General features: G+C 48.0%; 1 protein-coding gene across 3 annotated transcripts in view; it reads left to right on the top strand.

Annotated features, from left to right (window-relative positions):
- The first annotated feature begins 1,522 nt into the window (after positions 1-1,522).
- Positions 1,523-20,860, top strand: part of LOC125465033 (uncharacterized protein KIAA1522 homolog) — a 201,625-nt gene continuing 182,287 nt past the window's right edge. For all 3 annotated transcript variants that reach the window (XM_059654425.1, XM_059654424.1, XM_059654422.1), the window contains exon 1: positions 1,523-2,539. In XM_059654425.1, the coding sequence (XP_059510408.1) occupies positions 2,368-2,539 (172 nt within the window). In that variant the 5' untranslated portion in view covers positions 1,523-2,367. The remainder of the gene's footprint in view (positions 2,540-20,860) is intronic.

Genomic DNA, 20,860 nt, shown 5'->3' with positions numbered 1-20,860 from the left:
CCCCACTGCACCACACAACCAGCCCAGCTCTTCCCCCCCACCCACTGCATCCCAAAACCAGTCCAACCTGTCTCTGCCTCCCTAACCGGTTCTTCCTCTCACCCATCCCTTCCTCCCACCCCAAGCCGCACCCCCAGCTACCTACTAACCTCATCCCACCTCCTTGACCTGTCCGTCTTCCCTGGACTGACCTATCCCCTCCCTACCTCCCCACCTATACTCTCTCCACCTATCTTCTTTACTCTCCATCTTCGGTCCGCCTCCCCCTCTCTCCCTATTTATTCCAGTTCCCTCTCCCCATCCCCCTCTCTGATGAAGGGTCTAGGCCCGAAACGTCAGCTTTTGTGCTCCTGAGATGCTGCTTGGCCTGCTGTGTTCATCCAGCCTCACATTTTATTATCTTGGAATTCTCCAGCATCTGCAGTTCCCATTATCTCCGACATTTATTTAGGATATGTGGTCGGCATGGAATCAAAGGCACTGTTTCTGGGCTGTACATCTGTATGACTCAATGACTGACACATTACTTAGTCTCTTTCTTTTCTCATACCTGTACAAAGTCTTGCTATCTACTTTGAGATTTCTAGCAGTCTCCTGTCATGAGTCTCAATGAAAGTCGTGAGTTCTGAGTCTCTTCATGAGTGAATATTTTTATTCAGTATTTTATATTGGAGGATTTGACTAGTTAGATCATCACCAATTGATGTGTGTAGAAAGTAAGTTTAGGCAGAGTATAAACAGATGGCTGATATAGCCCTGTCAGTTTTATTATTATCGGAAATGGGTAATAAAATGAAACAAAGGGCCACAGAAATTCAGCAAGATTCTTCTTTGGAATTGGGTGTAAGAAGTTAGTTTAGAAATCAAGCATGTTCATATTGAATGGCGGTGGAACAAGCTCAAGGTTTCAAAAAGCTTTTTCCAGTCCCTATTTCTCCACCAGGTGGTTCAGTTAATGTTCATGCAGGGAACAGGCTTTAGCAATATTTGTAAGAGTTGCTCCATATCTGATTGCTCTTAGAATAGCCTCCTTCAGTGGACTTTGCACAGAATGACTTCAAACTTCAATCACTGCTCAGAAACTGTACGAATCACCCAATAACTAACAGCACAATGTTTCAACATTTGCAAATATTTTAGCCTAGGAGGATTTCAAAGAGCCAGTTCCTAAGGATCAGGTGTAGCTTGCCTGGATGGAATTGGACCAGGCAGTGGAAAAACAAAGAATAAATATTAAACATGGTGCTGAACAAAATCATTCAGAAATAATGCTCAACAATTTACACAGAGGAATTCTACACCTCATCACTGGGTCCATACCATTGAGCAGGTTATTGGGGTGTCATAGCAATTTAGATACAGTAGCTCAGCAGTAACAATACAAAGGAATGGGTTTGCAGAAGTTAGGAAGTAAAAGAATTGTTTCTGCTCATTATTCTTTCTGTGTTAGTGTAACGGCAGCAGTTCTGTTCAATGGGGTAAAGGTTAACAGTGCTGCTAAGGAGAAAATATTCGGGTATGCAGGAGCCTTATGCGCGGCGTTAACTTGATGTGGCACTCATCTCTTTCGCAGCGTTACAGTACTTTGTTGCTAAAATCTTGTGTGGTTTGGCAACTCCTGCCTTTTATTGTCCTTTCTGTTCAAAGAGCCTGGGTAGATGTATAAGTGCTTGCGGTGGAGGAGTGTCAGATTGCATGGTAATATTCCTCTGTACTTCCCAGTGCGAGGAGTGGCTGACGGCCCGGGACCGATTTCTTTGCCTCTGGAAGCTGGGGTGACCAGCAGAGCAACTTTCAGATGCCTCCTGTACCTCCAACCTGCAGCTACCCAGGATGACAAAAAAAAACAATGAAATACAGATTTCTAACATTTAACCGGCGTTGATTGTGGCTTCAGGGTGGAGTTAAATCCATGTTTGCATTGGTAGGATGATGTGGGATTAATGTGAGTTAGTCAGCCTGCAGTGCCATCCCTGCTCCAGGAGATGTGGGCCTCTCCTCCCCAGGTGCTTGCACATTGAGGCGGTTTCGGGTTGGGTCGATCCCGACCCTGCTCCTGTGTGTGTCTTAATGAAGAGAACAACAGCAACATGAGTGTGTCAGGCAAACCAGGAAGGTTACAGTGACTGTGAAAATACTTTCTGGCTGAGGGAATGCCTGGTGGTTTCGCAGTGTTTCGGGATTGAAGTTAATGTTTCCAGAAAGCTCCTTGATGTGGAAACTGTTGGGAGTTGCAGCTCGCCTTTAGTTTGGGACAGAGTTACCGACAGGGAGTGAACCCCGTACACCGCCGATTCCAGCGGCTCCGGGAACACCATACCGATCGGGAAACAGCTCCGGGAGCGCGGCGACCACTCGGCCAGCCTGATGGATGAGCCCTTAGAATCGGAGGCGGCTATACAAACGAAGAGAAAGTCCAAGCCGGGCTCCCTGCGGCGGGCTCTGAGCTGGCTCCGGCTATCGGGGCGGAAGAAAAAGAAATCCAAGAGTGAGGGGGACAAAGCCCCAGCGAAGCACCGAAAGGATTCCCAAAGTTCAGGTGAGCAGCTCTTCCCGTCCCCCAGGGGAGGCCCAGGCTGGGGCTGGGCTCTCAGGGAGAGGCAAGGCCACGGGGACCTTTGGACTGTGTGGGGGTTGTGTGTGTGTGTGAGTGAGTGTGGATGGGGGTGTGTGTTGTGGGTAGGTGTGTGTGTGTGAGTGTGGATGGGGGTGTGTGTTTGGGGATTTGTGTGTGTGAGTGTGGATGGGGGTGTGTGTTTGGGGATTTGTGTGTGTGAGTGTGGATGGGGGTGTGTGTTTGGGGGTATGTGTGTGTGAGTGTGGATGGGGGTGTGTGTTTGGGGGTATGTGTGTGTGAGTGTGGATGGGGGTGTGTGTTTGGGGGTATGTGTGTGAGAGTGTGGATGGGGGTGTGTGTTTGGGGGTATGTGTGTGTGAGTGTGGATGGGGGTGTGTGTTTGGGGGTATGTGTGTGTGAGTGTGGATGGGGGTGTGTGTTTGGGGGTATGTGTGTGTGAGTGTGGATGGGGGTGTGTGTTTGGGGGTATGTGTGTGTGAGTGTGGATGGGGGTGTGTGTTTGGGGGTATGTGTGTGTGAGTGTGGATGGGGGTGTGTGTTTGGGGGTATGTGTGTGTGAGTGTGGATGGGGGTGTGTGTTTGGGGGTATGTGTGTGTGAGTGTGGATGGGGGTGTGTGTTTGGGGGTATGTGTGTGTGAGTGTGGATGGGGGTGTGTGTTTGGGGGTATGTGTGTGTGAGTGTGGATGGGGGTGTGTGTTTGGGGGTATGTGTGTGTGAGTGTGGATGGGGGTGTGTGTTTGGGGGTATGTGTGTGTGAGTGTGGATGGGGGTGTGTGTTTGGGGGTATGTGTGTGTGAGTGTGGATGGGGGTGTGTGTTTGGGGGTATGTGTGTGTGAGTGTGGATGGGGGTGTGTGTTTGGGGGTATGTGTGTGTGAGTGTGGATGGGGGTGTGTGTTTGGGGGTATGTGTGTGTGAGTGTGGATGGGGGTGTGTGTTTGGGGGTATGTGTGTGTGAGTGTGGATGGGGGTGTGTGTTTGGGGGTATGTGTGTGTGAGTGTGGATGGGGGTGTGTGTTTGGGGGTATGTGTGTGTGAGTGTGGATGGGGGTGTGTGTTTGGGGGTATGTGTGTGTGAGTGTGGATGGGGGTGTGTGTTTGGGGGTATGTGTGTGTGAGTGTGGATGGGGGTGTGTGTTTGGGGGTATGTGTGTGTGAGTGTGGATGGGGGTGTGTGTTTGGGGGTATGTGTGTGTGAGTGTGGATGGGGGTGTGTGTTTGGGGGTATGTGTGTGTGAGTGTGGATGGGGGTGTGTGTTTGGGGGTATGTGTGTGTGAGTGTGGATGGGGGTGTGTGTTTGGGGGTATGTGTGTGTGAGTGTGGATGGGGGTGTGTGTTTGGGGGTATGTGTGTGTGAGTGTGGATGGGGGTGTGTGTTTGGGGGTATGTGTGTGTGAGTGTGGATGGGGGTGTGTGTTTGGGGGTATGTGTGTGTGAGTGTGGATGGGGGTGTGTGTTTGGGGGTATGTGTGTGTGAGTGTGGATGGGGGTGTGTGTTTGGGGGTATGTGTGTGTGAGTGTGGATGGGGGTGTGTGTTTGGGGGTATGTGTGTGTGAGTGTGGATGGGGGTGTGTGTTTGGGGGTATGTGTGTGTGAGTGTGGATGGGGGTGTGTGTTTGGGGGTATGTGTGTGTGAGTGTGGATGGGGGTGTGTGTTTGGGGGTATGTGTGTGTGAGTGTGGATGGGGGTGTGTGTTTGGGGGTATGTGTGTGTGAGTGTGGATGGGGGTGTGTGTTTGGGGGTATGTGTGTGTGAGTGTGGATGGGGGTGTGTGTTTGGGGGTATGTGTGTGTGAGTGTGGATGGGGGTGTGTGTTTGGGGGTATGTGTGTGTGAGTGTGGATGGGGGTGTGTGTTTGGGGGTATGTGTGTGTGAGTGTGGATGGGGGTGTGTGTTTGGGGGTATGTGTGTGTGAGTGTGGATGGGGGTGTGTGTTTGGGGGTATGTGTGTGTGAGTGTGGATGGGGGTGTGTGTTTGGGGGTATGTGTGTGTGAGTGTGGATGGGGGTGTGTGTTTGGGGGTATGTGTGTGTGAGTGTGGATGGGGGTGTGTGTTTGGGGGTATGTGTGTGTGAGTGTGGATGGGGGTGTGTGTTTGGGGGTATGTGTGTGTGAGTGTGGATGGGGGTGTGTGTTTGGGGGTATGTGTGTGTGAGTGTGGATGGGGGTGTGTGTTTGGGGGTATGTGTGTGTGAGTGTGGATGGGGGTGTGTGTTTGGGGGTATGTGTGTGTGAGTGTGGATGGGGGTGTGTGTTTGGGGGTATGTGTGTGTGAGTGTGGATGGGGGTGTGTGTTTGGGGGTATGTGTGTGTGAGTGTGGATGGGGGTGTGTGTTTGGGGGTATGTGTGTGTGAGTGTGGATGGGGGTGTGTGTTTGGGGGTATGTGTGTGTGAGTGTGGATGGGGGTGTGTGTTTGGGGGTATGTGTGTGTGAGTGTGGATGGGGGTGTGTGTTTGGGGGTATGTGTGTGTGAGTGTGGATGGGGGTGTGTGTTTGGGGGTATGTGTGTGTGAGTGTGGATGGGGGTGTGTGTTTGGGGGTATGTGTGTGTGAGTGTGGATGGGGGTGTGTGTTTGGGGGTATGTGTGTGTGAGTGTGGATGGGGGTGTGTGTTTGGGGGTATGTGTGTGTGAGTGTGGATGGGGGTGTGTGTTTGGGGGTATGTGTGTGTGAGTGTGGATGGGGGTGTGTGTTTGGGGGTATGTGTGTGTGAGTGTGGATGGGGGTGTGTGTTTGGGGGTATGTGTGTGTGAGTGTGGATGGGGGTGTGTGTTTGGGGGTATGTGTGTGTGAGTGTGGATGGGGGTGTGTGTTTGGGGGTATGTGTGTGTGAGTGTGGATGGGGGTGTGTGTTTGGGGGTATGTGTGTGTGAGTGTGGATGGGGGTGTGTGTTTGGGGGTATGTGTGTGTGAGTGTGGATGGGGGTGTGTGTTTGGGGGTATGTGTGTGTGAGTGTGGATGGGGGTGTGTGTTTGGGGGTATGTGTGTGTGAGTGTGGATGGGGGTGTGTGTTTGGGGGTATGTGTGTGTGAGTGTGGATGGGGGTGTGTGTTTGGGGGTATGTGTGTGTGAGTGTGGATGGGGGTGTGTGTTTGGGGGTATGTGTGTGTGAGTGTGGATGGGGGTGTGTGTTTGGGGGTATGTGTGTGTGAGTGTGGATGGGGGTGTGTGTTTGGGGGTATGTGTGTGTGAGTGTGGATGGGGGTGTGTGTTTGGGGGTATGTGTGTGTGAGTGTGGATGGGGGTGTGTGTTTGGGGGTATGTGTGTGTGAGTGTGGATGGGGGTGTGTGTTTGGGGGTATGTGTGTGTGAGTGTGGATGGGGGTGTGTGTTTGGGGGTATGTGTGTGTGAGTGTGGATGGGGGTGTGTGTTTGGGGGTATGTGTGTGTGAGTGTGGATGGGGGTGTGTGTTTGGGGGGGCGCATATATGTGGGTGGGAGATGCTGCTTGGCCTGCTGTGTTCATCCAGCTCCACACCTTGTTAAATTGGGGACTGGGGGGGTTGTGTGCATATGGGGTTGGGGGTGAACAACAGTAAGGTCAAACCCTGGCGGAATGTGACCACCACCTGGCTTGTCTCTGGCACACATGCTCACAGCAGGACCCCCAGCCCTGTGTAACCTGTTGCCCATGTTGTCAGCTCTCTGACCTTGCCCAGGTACACGCTGTAATCCTGCCACCTTCAGGAAATGGCCGTGCACCTAGCTGAGATTCCAATAATAACCCATTCCTGCACAAGCTATTTTCAAGACAGAATTCAAGGCCAATCATTTGAGGAGAAACAAAGTATCAGAGCCCCAGGGACAGGGTCAATGTGTTTTGGGAATGGGAGTGGAGGGGGGTGGTGGGAATCAGTTCTGGAGTTTGTGTGATATTCGTGTTGGAATGTATTTAAACTGGCCTCATTGTGAAACAGTCCTGACAGGTGGATCTGAGCAAGGTCACGCATGGAGATGAATTATGATAATGACTGGATTTGACTTGGGACGTGATCTGACCTCCAAATGACACAGACAAAACAATCACACCTAAAGAAACGCATATATCGGAATGTTGAAAGTGCGTAGCTTTAATTAAAAACTGCAATTTTGACAAACTGAATCCGTGGAGTTTACTGTGTCACCTCCAGTCACTGATTTGGGTGGAATACAGAGTGATTTTCTGGGGAAGTTGGACACAGTCAATAAACAGGGAAAATTATTTGCAGCAACAGTCAAAGGAAAATGATTAAATGAAGCAAACATTGAGGAATGATGAGAGTGTAGTCAGATCATTTTCTATACTGCAGGATCTCTGAATGCAGGCTAAATTTGCAGATGCCACTAAAATTGGTGGTGGAGTGGACAGTGAGGAAGAGTACAATGAGAAATTAATCGGATGGCTAATAGCTGAGGAGTGGCAGGTGGAGGAGTTTAATTTAGATAAATGTGAGGTGTTACATTTTGGTAAGGCAAACCAGGGCAGGACTTGTACAGTTGATGGTAGGGACCTGGGGAGTGTTGTCAAACCAAGAGACCTAGGGGTGTAGCTGCCTAGCTGCTTGAAAGTAATGTCACAGGTAGACAGAGTGGTGAAGAAGGCATTTGGCACGCTTGCCTTCATTGGTCAGTGCTTTGGGGCATCATGTTGAGGCTGTATAGGACATTGATGAGACCACTTTTAGAATACTGTCTACAATTCTGGTTGGCCCTGCAAGAGGAAGGATGTTATTAAACTGGAAGGGTGCAGAAAAGATCTCCAAGGATGTTACCAAGATTGGAGGGTTTGTGTCATAAGGATTAGCTGGATGGGTAGGACTTTTTTGTCTGGAGCGTAGGAGGCTGAGGGGTGACCTTATAGAGGTTTATATGAGAGGCATAGATAAGGTGACTAACCAAAGTCTTTTCCCAAGGGTAGGGGAGTCCAGATCTAGAGGTCATAGGTTGAAGGGGAGATGGGAAAGGTTTAAAAGAGAATCTTACTAATTTTTTCACCCAGAGGGTGGTGCATGTATGGAACAAACTGTCAGAGGAAGCCTTAGAGGTGGGTGCAATTGCAACATTTAAAAGATATTTGGACAGGTACATGAACAGGAAAGGTTTTGTGGATACATGCCAAATGCAGGTAAATGGGGCTATTTTCAATTTAGGAAGTTTTGTTGGCTTGGATGCCTTGGACTGAAGGGTCTGAATCCTCGCTGTATGACTCTATAATGTGCACAAATAACCTCTGACTCACAGGAATACGTGGTGAACTTGAACTAAAATGCTGGTTTATTCATTTAACAGTATTCACCGCAGCTCTGAAATTGTGTCAATAAAGTTAATAGAAATAAAATTAGTTTAACAAAGTGTAAAAATAACAAGAATCAAGAAAAAACAATAATCAAGAAATGGTAGAGCACTAGTCAAATAATTTTCCAACGACAGCAAGCTGGTATCCTGAGGGTATCATGTGAAAAGGCGAAAGATGATTCCAAGAGATATCCTCAAGTCAACCACAGTATTAACTGGAGAGCAGTAATGGACATGTTTAATCTACATAGATGTCTTCCTTGCCCCTTAAAGATAGCACAGCTATTGAGGCTGCTAATGGGAATTTTCATTATTTTATAGAGAAATATATTCCTACTTTGTATATACATTAGACATGTTTATATTTCAGCAGCATCTGTGAAGCTTGTACTGTAACATGACTGAGCTGAGGCTGTTGTCACTGAAAGGATTGAATTTGCTTCCTCTTTGAACTGCATTTCCAAGTTTCTCTGCAGGGGCTGTTGCTTGGGGAATGTATAGGATGCTGGTGGCTGTTGTTTGTTTAGTCACAGATTGTCTATGCAGCAGTAGTGACTAAGACACGAGAAGAGCTGCAGTTGTACAATGAATCAACCTCATAACATTAAAACAGCAAGTTCAGAATCATGGTCACCTTGATATTAATAAAGTGCTTCTGTGATGTAGCGAAAACTACATCAGTGGTAACCTGGAATTAAGCCCTCCCTTTAAAAGCACCTTTCATGACCTCAATACCAGTATCAGGCTAGGGAGCCTCCTCTGGACCTCCTCCAATGTCAGTATAACATTTCTTAGATAAGGCGACCAAAATTGTTCACCGTATTGCAGCTGTGGTCAGACTAGTGTGTTGCACTGTTTTAACAAAACCTTCCTGCTTTTATAGATAATGGGAACTGCAGATGCTGGAGAATCCAAGATAACAAAGTGTGAAGCTGGATGAACACAGCAGGCCAAGCAGCATCGTGCTCCTGAGATGCTGCTTGGCCTGCTGTGTTCATCCAGCTTCACACTTTGTTATCTTCCTGCTTTTATACTTGAGTTCCCTTGAAATAAAGACCGCATTGCATTTTTCTCTCCTGTTATTCATGGAATTAGGGTGCTGGCTTTTTGTGATTCTGTAAGACCACATAAAGAAATTAAAAAACAGATTGTATCGCCCATAAAGAAAGCTTTTCATTGATTAATTTATCATCACGTGTGTCGAAATACAATCAGATCATAATAAGCAAAGGATGTATAGAGAAAAAGATTTAAACGGGGCATACAGGTTACAGGAACAGGAGGAGGCAATTCAGCCCCTTCAGCCTGTTCCACCGTTCAGTAGGATCATTGCTGATTCCTCACATCCACTTTCCTGCGTGTTCCCCACAACGCTTGATTCCTGAATGATTAAGAATCTATCCATCTCAGCTTTACATGTACACAAGCACACTAATCCCACAGTCGTATGGAGCTTCAAAGATACTTAACCTCCTGACTGAAGAAATTCCCGCTCATTTTGGTCTTACATTGGTGCCCCTTAATTCTAAGATTATGCTCTCTGGTCCTAAGCTCTCCCATGAGGGGAAATATCCCTCTCAGTTTTTAACCTGTCAAGCCCCTTAACGATCCTAAATGTTTCAACGGATCATTTCTCATTCTTCTAAGCTCCAATGTGTAGAGTCACAGCCTGTTTAACCGTAACTCATAAGACATCCATACACTCCTGAGTTCATCCTACTGACCTTTCTGTGAACAATCTCCAGTGAAATAAGTATTTTCTTAAATAAGGGGACCAAAACTGCTCATCGTGCACCATGTGAGATCTCTCCTGCACCTTCTACGTTTACAGCAAGATATTTTGTCAAGTACAAGGATTTCTAAATCCCTCTGTTCTTTAGCTGCCTGCAGTCTTTCTACATTTAAAGGTCGTCGTGCTATTAGGAAAGACATCATTGTATGGGAGAGGGTTCAGAAAAGACTTACAGGATGTTGCTGGGACTGGAAGGGTTGTTACAGGAAGTGGCTAGATAGGCTGGGACCTTTTTCACTGGAACGTAGGAGTTGGTGGGGGCTGATCTTCCAGACATTTATAAAATCATGAGGGACATTGCTAAGATGAATAGCAAAGGTCTTTCCCTAGGGTGGGTGAGTTCAAAACTAGAGGCATATTTTTAAGGTGAGAGGAGAAAGATTTAAAAGGACCTGAGGGGCAACTTGTTCACACAGAGGGTGGTTCATGTGTGGAATGAACTGTCAGAGGAAGTGGTAGTTTTCTTCAGCTCAGTTCGAAATAGTCTATTACAAATTATGGGACTCTGTCCCCTGGTTCTAGAGTCCCCAACCAGGGAAAACACCCCCCCCATTAGAATTTTATATATTTCAATCAGAACCCCTTTCATTCTTCTAAACTCTAGTGAATACAGGCTCAGCCAAACCAATCTTTCATAGAACATTAGAACAATGCAGCGCAGAACAGGCCCTTTGGCCCTCGATGTTGTGCCGACCTGTGAACTAATCTTAGTCCCTCCCCCTCCACTATCCCATCATTATCCATACGCTTGTCCAAGGACTGTTTAAATGCCCCTCATGTGGCTGAGTTAACTACATTGGCAGACAGGGCGTTCCACGCCCTTACCACTCTCTGAATAAAAAACCTGCCTCTGACATCTGTCTTAAATCTGTCACCCCTCAATTTGTAGCTATGCCCCCTTGTACAAGCTGAAGTCATCGGAAAAAGACTCTCACTGTCCACCCTATCTAATCCTCTGATCATCTTGTATGTCTCTATTAAATCCCCTCTTAGCCTCCTTCTCTCCAATGAGAACTGACCCAAGTCCCTCAGCCTTTCTTCGTAAGGCCTTCGCTCCAGACCAGGCAACATCCTGGTAAATCTCCTCTGCATAGGACAGTCAGGCCATCCCAGGCATTGCTACAGTGACCCTCTGTGGCTCTCCCTCTATGGCAAGTATATTCTTTCTTAGGTAGAGAGGCCAAAATGGCACAAAATACTCCAAGTGTGTTTTCACCGAGGTTCTGTATAACTGCAGTAAGACACTCCTGTGTCTGAACCCAAATGCTTGCTGCACCTTCCTGATTGCTTTCATTGACTGGTGAACGAGGACCACCCAGATATCTTTGTAAATTCACATTTCCCAATATATCTCCATGTAAATGATACGCTGTCTTTCCATTTGGATTGATATGTATTGATCCGATTTATGTAATTTCACTGTACACAGGTGGGAACAAACTGAAAATGTTTTTTACAAATTCAAAGCAGATTGTGGTTCCATAAATACATGTTATTTTTATTTTGCAAGCTCCAACAATCTAAATTCAGCAGCAGGCATGTATTGTGTGTTGTACACCAAAAAATTAGTCAGTGTAAAAACACCAAAACACAATGAGGATATGAAAGGGTTAAACTGTACTGATTTGCTTTTACTCCAGGAAGTTTGACCAAAATAAATCTGGTGCCAATTTTGTGCACAGGGTGACACAGACTATTTGAGGTGAAACCAGTTTTCTGATCCCATGACATATTAGCCAGCTGTGTGCCATATCACTAAACATCATGCTGAATTTCAGAGCACACACCATTATAGAATGTTGGGCATGATTAATAACACCCTAACGCTGCATCGAGACAATTGGAGCAATAAATGTAGATCTGGAAAAGCACAGCTGTTCAGACAGCATCCGAGGAGCAGGAAAGTCAACGTTTCAGACCAAAATCCTTTGTCAGGACTGGGGAGGGGTTAGGGAGCCTAGAAATAAACAGAGGGAGGGGGTGGGGCAAGGGGAGGATAGGTGGGATGGAGAGAGGTGGATGCAGGTAGCAGATTATTGTGGTTGGTCAGTGGGAAGGGTAGAGCAGATAGGTGAGTTGAAAGATGGACAGGTTGGGAGTGGAGAGATTTTGAAGCTGGTGAAATCTGAATTGGAGCAGTTCATTTGAACATGTTTTGAATTGGTCTCTTCATTTTGAGTTATTTGATTTTTTTTGTAATCAGTTTGATTTGTGTCTGTAATATATGCTGTACGCTCTGGCTCCTAGTATTTTCGTAAGAAATTTTCCACCGCGGTTATATTCCTCAAACAGTTATAATCCAAGGTTGGCAAATGTTCTACAGGTGTTGGTCCATCTCATGACCTCAGAAAAATGGCCATTCTACATGTCTGAGACTTTTCCATTGGGTATTGGATTGTGAAGTTCATTGATGCTGTGTTGGAATGTCACACTTGTTCACTTACAGGAGGATTGCTGTGTAGATTGGGAGTCAGAGCCCATATCATCCTCATTCCTTCACCCTGGTGTGTTTTACACCATCAATCATAGTAACTAACTGAGAAAGCTATTTCCTTTGGTCTGTATGACCCAGCTGTTTATGAGAAAAACAACCTATTTATCATATACTTTCTTATAGTATACCTTGGCCAGCTAACTGGCTCATAGAATCTGTATCAAATCTTTGATGCACTTTAAACTTTTCCACCTTCTGTTTTCCGTTCTGAAGGTCAGTCTCAAGTTGGGCTATAGTTTTGGCTGCCTTCCAGTCCTTCACCAATCTCTTCAGAACTCATACCATTCTGACTAGGAATTGCATCGCTGTTCCTGTAACTCCTTCTCTAACAGTACTTCCAGTCTGTTACTGTCCATAAATGCTACAGCAGGTCAAGAAGCCAACTTAACACTTCTCCTCCAAGGGACAATTAGGGATGGGCAATAAATGCTGGCCTAGCTAGCAATGCTCACATTGCAGAGATGAAGAAGGAAGTGAGTCCAGATGGTTGATATTGACTTGCTGTTTATATAGTACAGAGTTCCAGTTCTGAACTTACTGTCATCTTCTTGTGTCTCAGGGTTTTGCTGGGTCACTGGGTGAGAATACTGATAGATAAGTTTTCAGTTCCAAACTTTTTAGCTGCATGGTATTGGTTAAGATTGCTTTTTACAACAGAGAGCAGTAATCTTCCTGATTTGTACGGTTCGATCCAAGTCATGCTTTACCAGATTAGCCACCAGTAAAGACTTTGATGTCATTTATATGAATTCTTCTGAGTGAAAACATGACCCACTACAGTGTATTTCAGACATAAGCATAATCAGCTGACTTCTCTACATGGTCGCTGGATTCTCCAGTTTAATCTCATTTTTTAACTTGCATCTGACTTGAATCAACTAGTTGTCTGTCTTCCAGTCTTCATGTTGCCGTAGTGATTATCGGATATTTGTTTAACTGCTATGATAGTTCCAGGCAATAACATATTGGCTGAAATCTCTTTTAATTTCACTCTTGCCATTTCCAGTGCAGCTTATGATGAAAATTAAAGGTCACCATGGGGACAGTAGCATAGTTACTGTGTTATGAGTGAGCAGTGGAGGGAGCTGGCCTCAGAGACATGGTGTTCAGATGTCACTATGACATTGGGGCTTTTAAATTCTGTCCAGAATAAACAACTAACATCATAATGGGTACCATGCATTAACACTTTGTCATACAAACCCATCTGGGTCACTAATAGTCTTCAGGGAAATAAGCTACCATCCTTACCTCATCAGGCTTACATGTGACTCCAAAATCAGGGCAATGGGGTTGGTTCTTTGAAATAAAATAACCTGGTAGTTGTCCTCAAATAGAGGATTTGTCAGCACTGCCTGAGGGACAGTCAAAGATGGACAGTAAATGCTGAGCTAGCCAGTGACACCCGTATACACAACATCACATTAGAGATGATCTGGCACAATATATTTTCAGGTATTGGCTGATAGGTAGAGGGTCAGTGCTGAGGGAGCGGGCAGTGTCGGAGGTTCAGCGCTGAGGGAGTGATAGTACAATTCACAAGTTTTATCTTCTTTTCCAGTGACTGTTGCCGACCTACACAGACTTCTGCCTTGATAAAATCTGGGCAAGTCTGTTGATTGAGGGGAGGCAATGGTTTAGTGGTATTATCCTGGACTGTTAATCCAGACATCCAGCTAATATTCTGGGCATCTGGGTCTGAATCCTGCCATGACAGATGGTGACATTTGAATTCAATAAAATGTCTGGAATTTGGAATCTAATGATGATGGTGAATCCATTATTAACACAGTGGGACGCTTCTTCAAATCTTCTGAAAGTGGGCCCTGACCCTAAACATCAATTTTTTTGCTCCTCTGATGCTGCCTGGCCTGCTGTGTTCCTCCAGCGCCACACTGTTCTCGCTGACTCCCAGCATCGGCAGTTCTTGCTATCTCTGACTGATTCCATTGTCAATTGTTGGAAAAATGCATCTGAGTTTACTAAGGAAATTGCTGTCCTCACCTGGTCTGGCCTACATGGTTCAGTCTTAACTGCTCTGTGGGCAATTAAAGATAGGCAATACGCCCTCATTCCATTAATGAATGAATTTTAAAAAAAATGTACAGAACTTGATAATTGCTGCTTTTGAAACTGCCCAAACTTTCAAACCCAGCAACTGAAACACCGCAACACTGAAACAACTTGATGTAAAGAAAACATTTCTCAGGGAGAAACATAGCTCACAGGCAAGGAATAGCGATCAAACCCTCACCTCTGAAACTGCTTTTTAGGCTGTTCCCTCAACAAACACCCAGCACGGCAGCTTTTAAATGAGGAATTCAGGTTTCCATGGTAACTGCGTGTGTTATGGGTGTTGAGAAGATTAGTGAGGACTGGCTGCAATAACTCAGCAGAACACAGTGGAACAAGTCATTGAAGAGCCATCCCATGGACTGGTTTGGATTTTAGCCCCATTCTGTGCTTGATAGAAAGGGCCAGGCATGGCCAGCATTCTGCTCAAAGATGTAATTCTTCACCTGGCGCAGCAGGAGCTGAAGATTGTTAAAAACCAGGAGGGTGATCGGTTGGAGACTGTGGTTTGAAGGTTTAAATGGATTCCCCCCCACCCCGCAACATTGTTTAAGAGCCCTCTCCAGACTCTGGTCCTTCCCACACAGTTGCTGATTAAGAAAAATGCACAAGCTAGCTGAAACTATTTGTGATGCATCTCTCTTACCTACTCCAGGATGTTCAATTCACCTTCTGTTAACCTTCCAAAATCAGTGGCCCATCTGCTGCAACCTTTTTGAGCAAGATCCACCAGCAGACATCACTTCGATCAAGGAATGAGAAACATGGAAAGTCACAATCAGGCCCTGAATGACCACGATTGTGGTCAAGGCTAATCTGGGTCAGGGCACGCCAGGGTCCCTGCGTACCATAAGAACATAAGAACAAGGAGCAGGATTAGGTCGTTCGGCCCTTCGAGCCTCCTCCGCCATTCAATAAGATCATGGCTGATCTTTTCAAGGACTCAGATCCACTTACCCGCGCTCTCACCGTATCCCTTAATTTCTTTATTGTTCAAAAAAATCTAACTTAGCTTTAAAAACATCTACTGAAGTAGCGTCAACTACTTCACTGGGCAAGGAATTCCATAGATTAACAACTCTCTGAGTGAAGAAGTTCCTTCTCAATTCAGTCCTAAATCTGCTCCCTCTAATCTTGAGGCTATGCCCTCTTGCCCCGGCTTCACCTGCCAGTGGGAACATCCTCTCTACTTCTATCTCATCTATTTCCTACCTATACCAGACCTCCACAACTGGAACCCTGATTTTGTTTTAGTTGCAAAAACTGTACGTTATTAATAAAACATCACCTATCAGTACATACAAATGCTCTAAATCAGTTTGGTAGAGTATTTGCAAAGAAAACCTAACAAATCAACGGAAATTTGACATTCCTCAAAGCTTCCCTGCAGTTGCAAAGTCAAAAGCATTTTCTGCTCATGCAGAAAACTATTTACATTCATTTTGAGGCATGGTGAGCGTCCATTAACTGAACAGCCCCTCATTTGTGTTTAGCAGGAAGACCTCAGACGGTGGTCTTGCCCCAGTGCCCCATGGCAGCAGCTGTCCCAAGCTTTAGTGTGTCCCTCAGCATGTAGACCTGGACCTTGGAATGTGCCCAGTCTGCAGTAGTCACTTGGGGTCAGCTCCTTGTTCTTGAAGATCAACAAGGTTTGGGCAGACCAAAGAGCGTCTTTCACTGACTTGATGGTGCTCCAGGTGCAGGCAATATTTGTCTCACTGTGCATCCAGGGAAGCAGCCCATAGACCACAGACTCCTGAATTACAGAGCTGGTTGGGACGAACCTCCACAAAAACCTCCGTATCTGTCTCTCCCTCCAGACTTCATTTGCAAAGGCACATTCCAGATGTAGATGTGTGACAGTCTCTACCATCCCACAGCTGCTTTGAGGGCAGCATGTGGTGGCACAGAGAGTTCAAGCATACTCAAAGGATCTCACAGGTAATGCCCTTCTCATCACTAGCCGAGCAATATCTTTGTGCATATTGAAAAGTTCTGGTGATGAGGCTTTCTGCCACATAACCTTGACAGTCTGCTCAGGGAATCATGCAACAGGATCCATCCTCTCCCTTTCCCTGCAGGGCCTGAAGGGCATTATGTACTGACTGTTTCCTGATGGACCTGTGGGCAAAGATGCTTTTCTTTTGCAGATTTTTACCACTGGGAACAGGTGGTATGGAATGGTCCAGCTACTTGGAGCCTTTCACAGAAATGAGGCTAGTTTCACCACAACCTCCAGATGAAATGAAAGATGGTTCAGGTGACTGCAGTAGTGCAGGCTTAGGGAATAGGTCAGACCTGTGGCATGTACAAAAACAGAGAGAGTACCTCACACCTGATGACCAGATGTCAAAGGCATTCTGCTAGCCCAGGCTGATGAGACAGGCATCCACACCCCCACCCTGCTGACCTGCACGTAGCCGATTGTATTTCTGAGGAGCGTGAGGCTCTCAGAAATTGTCCTGAGTGGTACTGCACAGGTTTGGTAGGTGTGGATCACCAACCCCAGAGCAGACCTGACCCACTTGGCAATGACAGACTTGTAGTCTGCATTCAGCAATAACATTGGTCGCCAATTTCTAATTTCCTCCCTCTTCCCCCTTCCACTTGTAGATGAAGGTGATGATACTGTTTCACATGGATTTGCAAATGCTACCTGCTAGAAGCATACTGTCAAACACCTCCAGCAGATCCTGGCCAATCAAGTCCCACAGAGCTGAATATAACTCAACCAGTAAGATGCCACTTCGAGGAGTTTTATTCTTTACTTAGTACTCCGGGGCTGTGGTCAGCTCATTCAGAGATATCGGCTGGTTCATCCTGTCCCACATGCTGTCATCTAAGACCTATGTGAGAGAGGACAGGGCTGACTGGGAGGCCATGCTGTCAGTGGGCTTTGTGTCATTCAGGCCGTGAGCACAGAGCTGTCCTCGTGCACCCACTGGATGAAGAAACACAAACACGTCTCATCCTGCTCCACGGAGCGGACCCTGGACTGGAAGATTATTTTGGAGGCCCATGAGGCAAAGAGGGAGGCTTGCTGGCTCTTCACCACCTGGAGATCTACAGTTCTCTGAGCTGTGTAGTTCCTTTTGATATCCTTGATGTTTTCTGGAATCATCGGTTTCACATTCAGTTTCCACATTCCCTTGCCGTACTGGCCAGGCTGGGAAAGGTGATGCCCGTGCTGGCCTACTGCCAGAGAACCACGTCCCAGATGAGGAATGTGCAGGCTGAAGGGTGGGTCAAGGAATCTGATACCAGAGGAATCCAGTGGCTTCCAAACCCCTTAAGCATTTGTGGAAAGACACAAACAGTGCTGCACGTTACCCAGGAGTGTCCCCTCTACAGCTGAATAGTGAACTCATCACTTTAAACTCAGCTCGCGAAGGCCTTTGTTTGGCACCAGCAATTTACACTCTGAAATAGTTTGGAGATCTAGTCTGTTCAAAGGCAAATAACAGCAACTTAGCAGATCTTTCAGATATTCTCCTGGGAACTGAAGAAACAACCTCAGGCAAGTGATAGTGGGAACTGCAGATGCTGGAGAATCCAAGATAATGAAATCTGAGGCTGGATGAACACAGCAGGCCCAGCAGCATCTCAGGAGCACAAAAGCTGATGTTTCGGGCCTAGACCCTTCATCAGAGACGTTTTGGGCCTAGACCCTTCATCAGAGAGGGGGATGGGGTGAGGGTTCTGGAATAAATAGGGAGAGAGGAGGAGGCGGACCAAAGATGGAGAGAAAAGAAGATAGGTGGAGAGGAGAGTATAGGTGGGGAGGTAGGGAGGGGATAGGTCAGCCCAGCGAAGACGGACAGGTCAAGGAGGTGGGATGAGGCTAGTAGGTAGGAGATGGGGGTGTGGCTTGGGGTGGGAGGAAGGGATGGGTGAGAGGAAGAACAGGTTAAGGAGGCAGAGACAGGCTGGGCTGGTTTTGGGATGCAGTGGGTGGAGGGGAAGAGCTGGGCTGGTTGTGTGGTGCAGTGGGGGGAGGGGACGAACTGGGCTGGTTTTGGGATGTGGTGGGGGAAGGGGAGATTTTGAAGCTGGTGAAGTCCACATTGATACCATTGGGCTGCAGGGTTCCCAAGCGGAATATGAGTTGCTGTTCCTGCAACTTTAGGGTGGCATCATTGTGGTACTGCAGGAGGCCCATGATGGACATGTCATCTAAAGAATGGGAGGGGGAGTGGAAATGGTTTGCGACTGGGAGGTGCAGTTGTTTATTGCGAACTGAGCGGAGATGTTCTGCAGAGCGGCCCCCAAGACTCCGCTTGGTTTCCGCAATGCAGAGGAAGCCGCACCGGGTACAGTGGATGCAGTATACCACATTGGCAGATGTGCAGGTGAACCTCTGCTTAATGTGGAATGTCATCTTGGGGCCTGGGATAGGGGTGAGGTAGGAGGTGTGGGGGCAAGTGTAGCATTTCCTGCAGTTGCAGGGGAAGGTGCCGGGTGTGGTGGGGTTGGAGGGCAGTGTGAAGCGAACACTGGAGGAGGTGGAGGGCGTGGGTGCACCAAACCATCATCTCCAACACCATTCATGACCTCATCACCTCAGGGGACCTCCCACCCACAGCCTCCAACCTCATTGTTCCCCAACCCCGCACGGCCCGTTTCTATCTCCTTCCCAAAATCCACAAACCTGCCTGCCCTGATCGACCCATCGTCTCAGCCTGCTCCTGCCCCACCGAACTCATCTCCACCTATATGGACTCCATTTTCTCCCCTTTGGTCCAGGAACTCCCTACCCACGTCCGTGACCCCACCCACGCCTTCCACCTCCTCCAGGACTTCCAATTCCCTGGCCCCCAGCACCTCATTTTCACCATGGACGTCCAGTCCCTATACACCTGCATTCCGCATGCAGATGGCCTCAAGGCCCTCCGCTTCTTCCTGTCCCGCAGGCCCGACCAGTCCCCCTCCACCGACACCCTCATCCGCCTAGCTGAACTCGTCCTCACCCTCAACAACTTCTCTTTCGACTCCTCCCACTTCCTACAGTCTAAGGGGGTGGCCATGGGCACCCGCATGGGCCCCAGCTATGCCTGCCTCTTTGTAGGTTACGTGGAACAGTCCCTCTTCCGCACCTACACAGGCCCCAAACCCCACGTCTTCCTCCATTACATTGATGACTGTATCGGCGCTGCCTCTTGCTCCCCAGAGGAGCTCGAATAGTTCATCCACTTCACCAACACCTTCCACCCCAACCTTCAGTTCACCTGGGCCATCGCCAGCACATCCCTCACCTTTCTGGACATCTCAGTCTCCATCTCAGGCAACCAGCTTGTAACTGATGTCCATTTCAAGCCCACTGACTCCCACAACTACCTAGAATACACCTCCTCCCACCCACCCTCCTGCAAAAATTCCATCCCCTATTCCCAATTCCTCCACCTCCGCCGCATCTGCTCCCACGATGAGGCATTCCACTCCCGCACATCCCAGATGTCCAAGTTCTTCAAGGACTGCAACTTTCCCCCCATAGTGGTCGAGAACGCCCTTGACCGCGTCTCCCACATTTCCCGCAACACATCCCTCACACCCCGCCCCCGCCACAACTGCCCAAAGAGGATCCCCCTCGTTCTCACACATCACCCCACCAACCTCCGGATACAACGCATCATCCTCCGACACTTCCGCCATCTCCAATCCGACCCCACCACCCAAGACATTTTCCCATCCCCACCCTTGTCTGCTTTCCGGAGAGACCACTCTCTCCATGACTCCCTTGTTCGCTCCACACTGCCCTCCAACCCCACCACACCCGGCACCTTCCCCTGCAACCGCAGGAAATGCTACACTTGCCCCCACACCTTCTCCCTCACCCCTCTCCCAGGCCCCAAGATGACATTCCACATTAAGCAGAGGTTCACCTGCACATCTGCCAATGTGGTATACTGCATCCACTGTACCCGGTGTGGCTTCCTCTACATTGGGGAAACCAAGCGGAGGCTTGGGGACCGCTCTGCAGAACACCTCCACTCGGTTCGCAATAAACAACTGCACCTCCCAGTCGCAAACCATTTCCACTCCCCCTCCCATTCTTTAGATGACATGTCCATCATGGGCCTCCTGCAGTACCACAATGATGCCACCCAAAGGTTGCAGGAACAGCAACTCATATTCCGCTTGGGAACCCTGCAGCCCAATGGTATCAATGTGGACTTCACCAGCTTCAAAATCTCCCCTTCCCCCACCACATCCCAAAACCAGCCCAGCTCTTCCCCTCCACCCACTGCATCCCAAAACCAGTCCAACCTGTCTCTGCCTCCCTAACCTGTTCTTCCCCTCACCCATCCCTTCCTCCCACCCCAAGCCGCACCCCCATCTCCTACCTACTAACCTCATCCCACCTCCTTGACCTGTCCGTCTTCCCTGGACTGACCTATCCCCTCCCTACCTCCCCACCTATACTCTCCTCTCCACCTATCTTCTTTTCTTTCCATCTTCGGTCCGCCTCCCCCTCGCTCCCTATTTATTCCAGAACCCTCACCCCATCCCCCTCTCTGATGAAGTGTCTAGGCCCGAAACGTCAGCTTTTGTGCTCCTGAGATGCTGCTGGGCCTGCTGTGTTCATTTAGCCTCACACCTCATTAACCTCAGGCAAGTAGCTGTTCTCCCATTTGAACAGCAACC

This window comes from Stegostoma tigrinum, chromosome 24 (genome assembly GCF_030684315.1).
Source record: "Stegostoma tigrinum isolate sSteTig4 chromosome 24, sSteTig4.hap1, whole genome shotgun sequence".
Classification (NCBI taxonomy): Eukaryota; Metazoa; Chordata; class Chondrichthyes; order Orectolobiformes; family Stegostomatidae; genus Stegostoma; species Stegostoma tigrinum.
The sequence above is the reverse complement of the archived record's forward strand: the minus strand, read 5'-3'. Positions and strand labels throughout refer to the sequence as shown.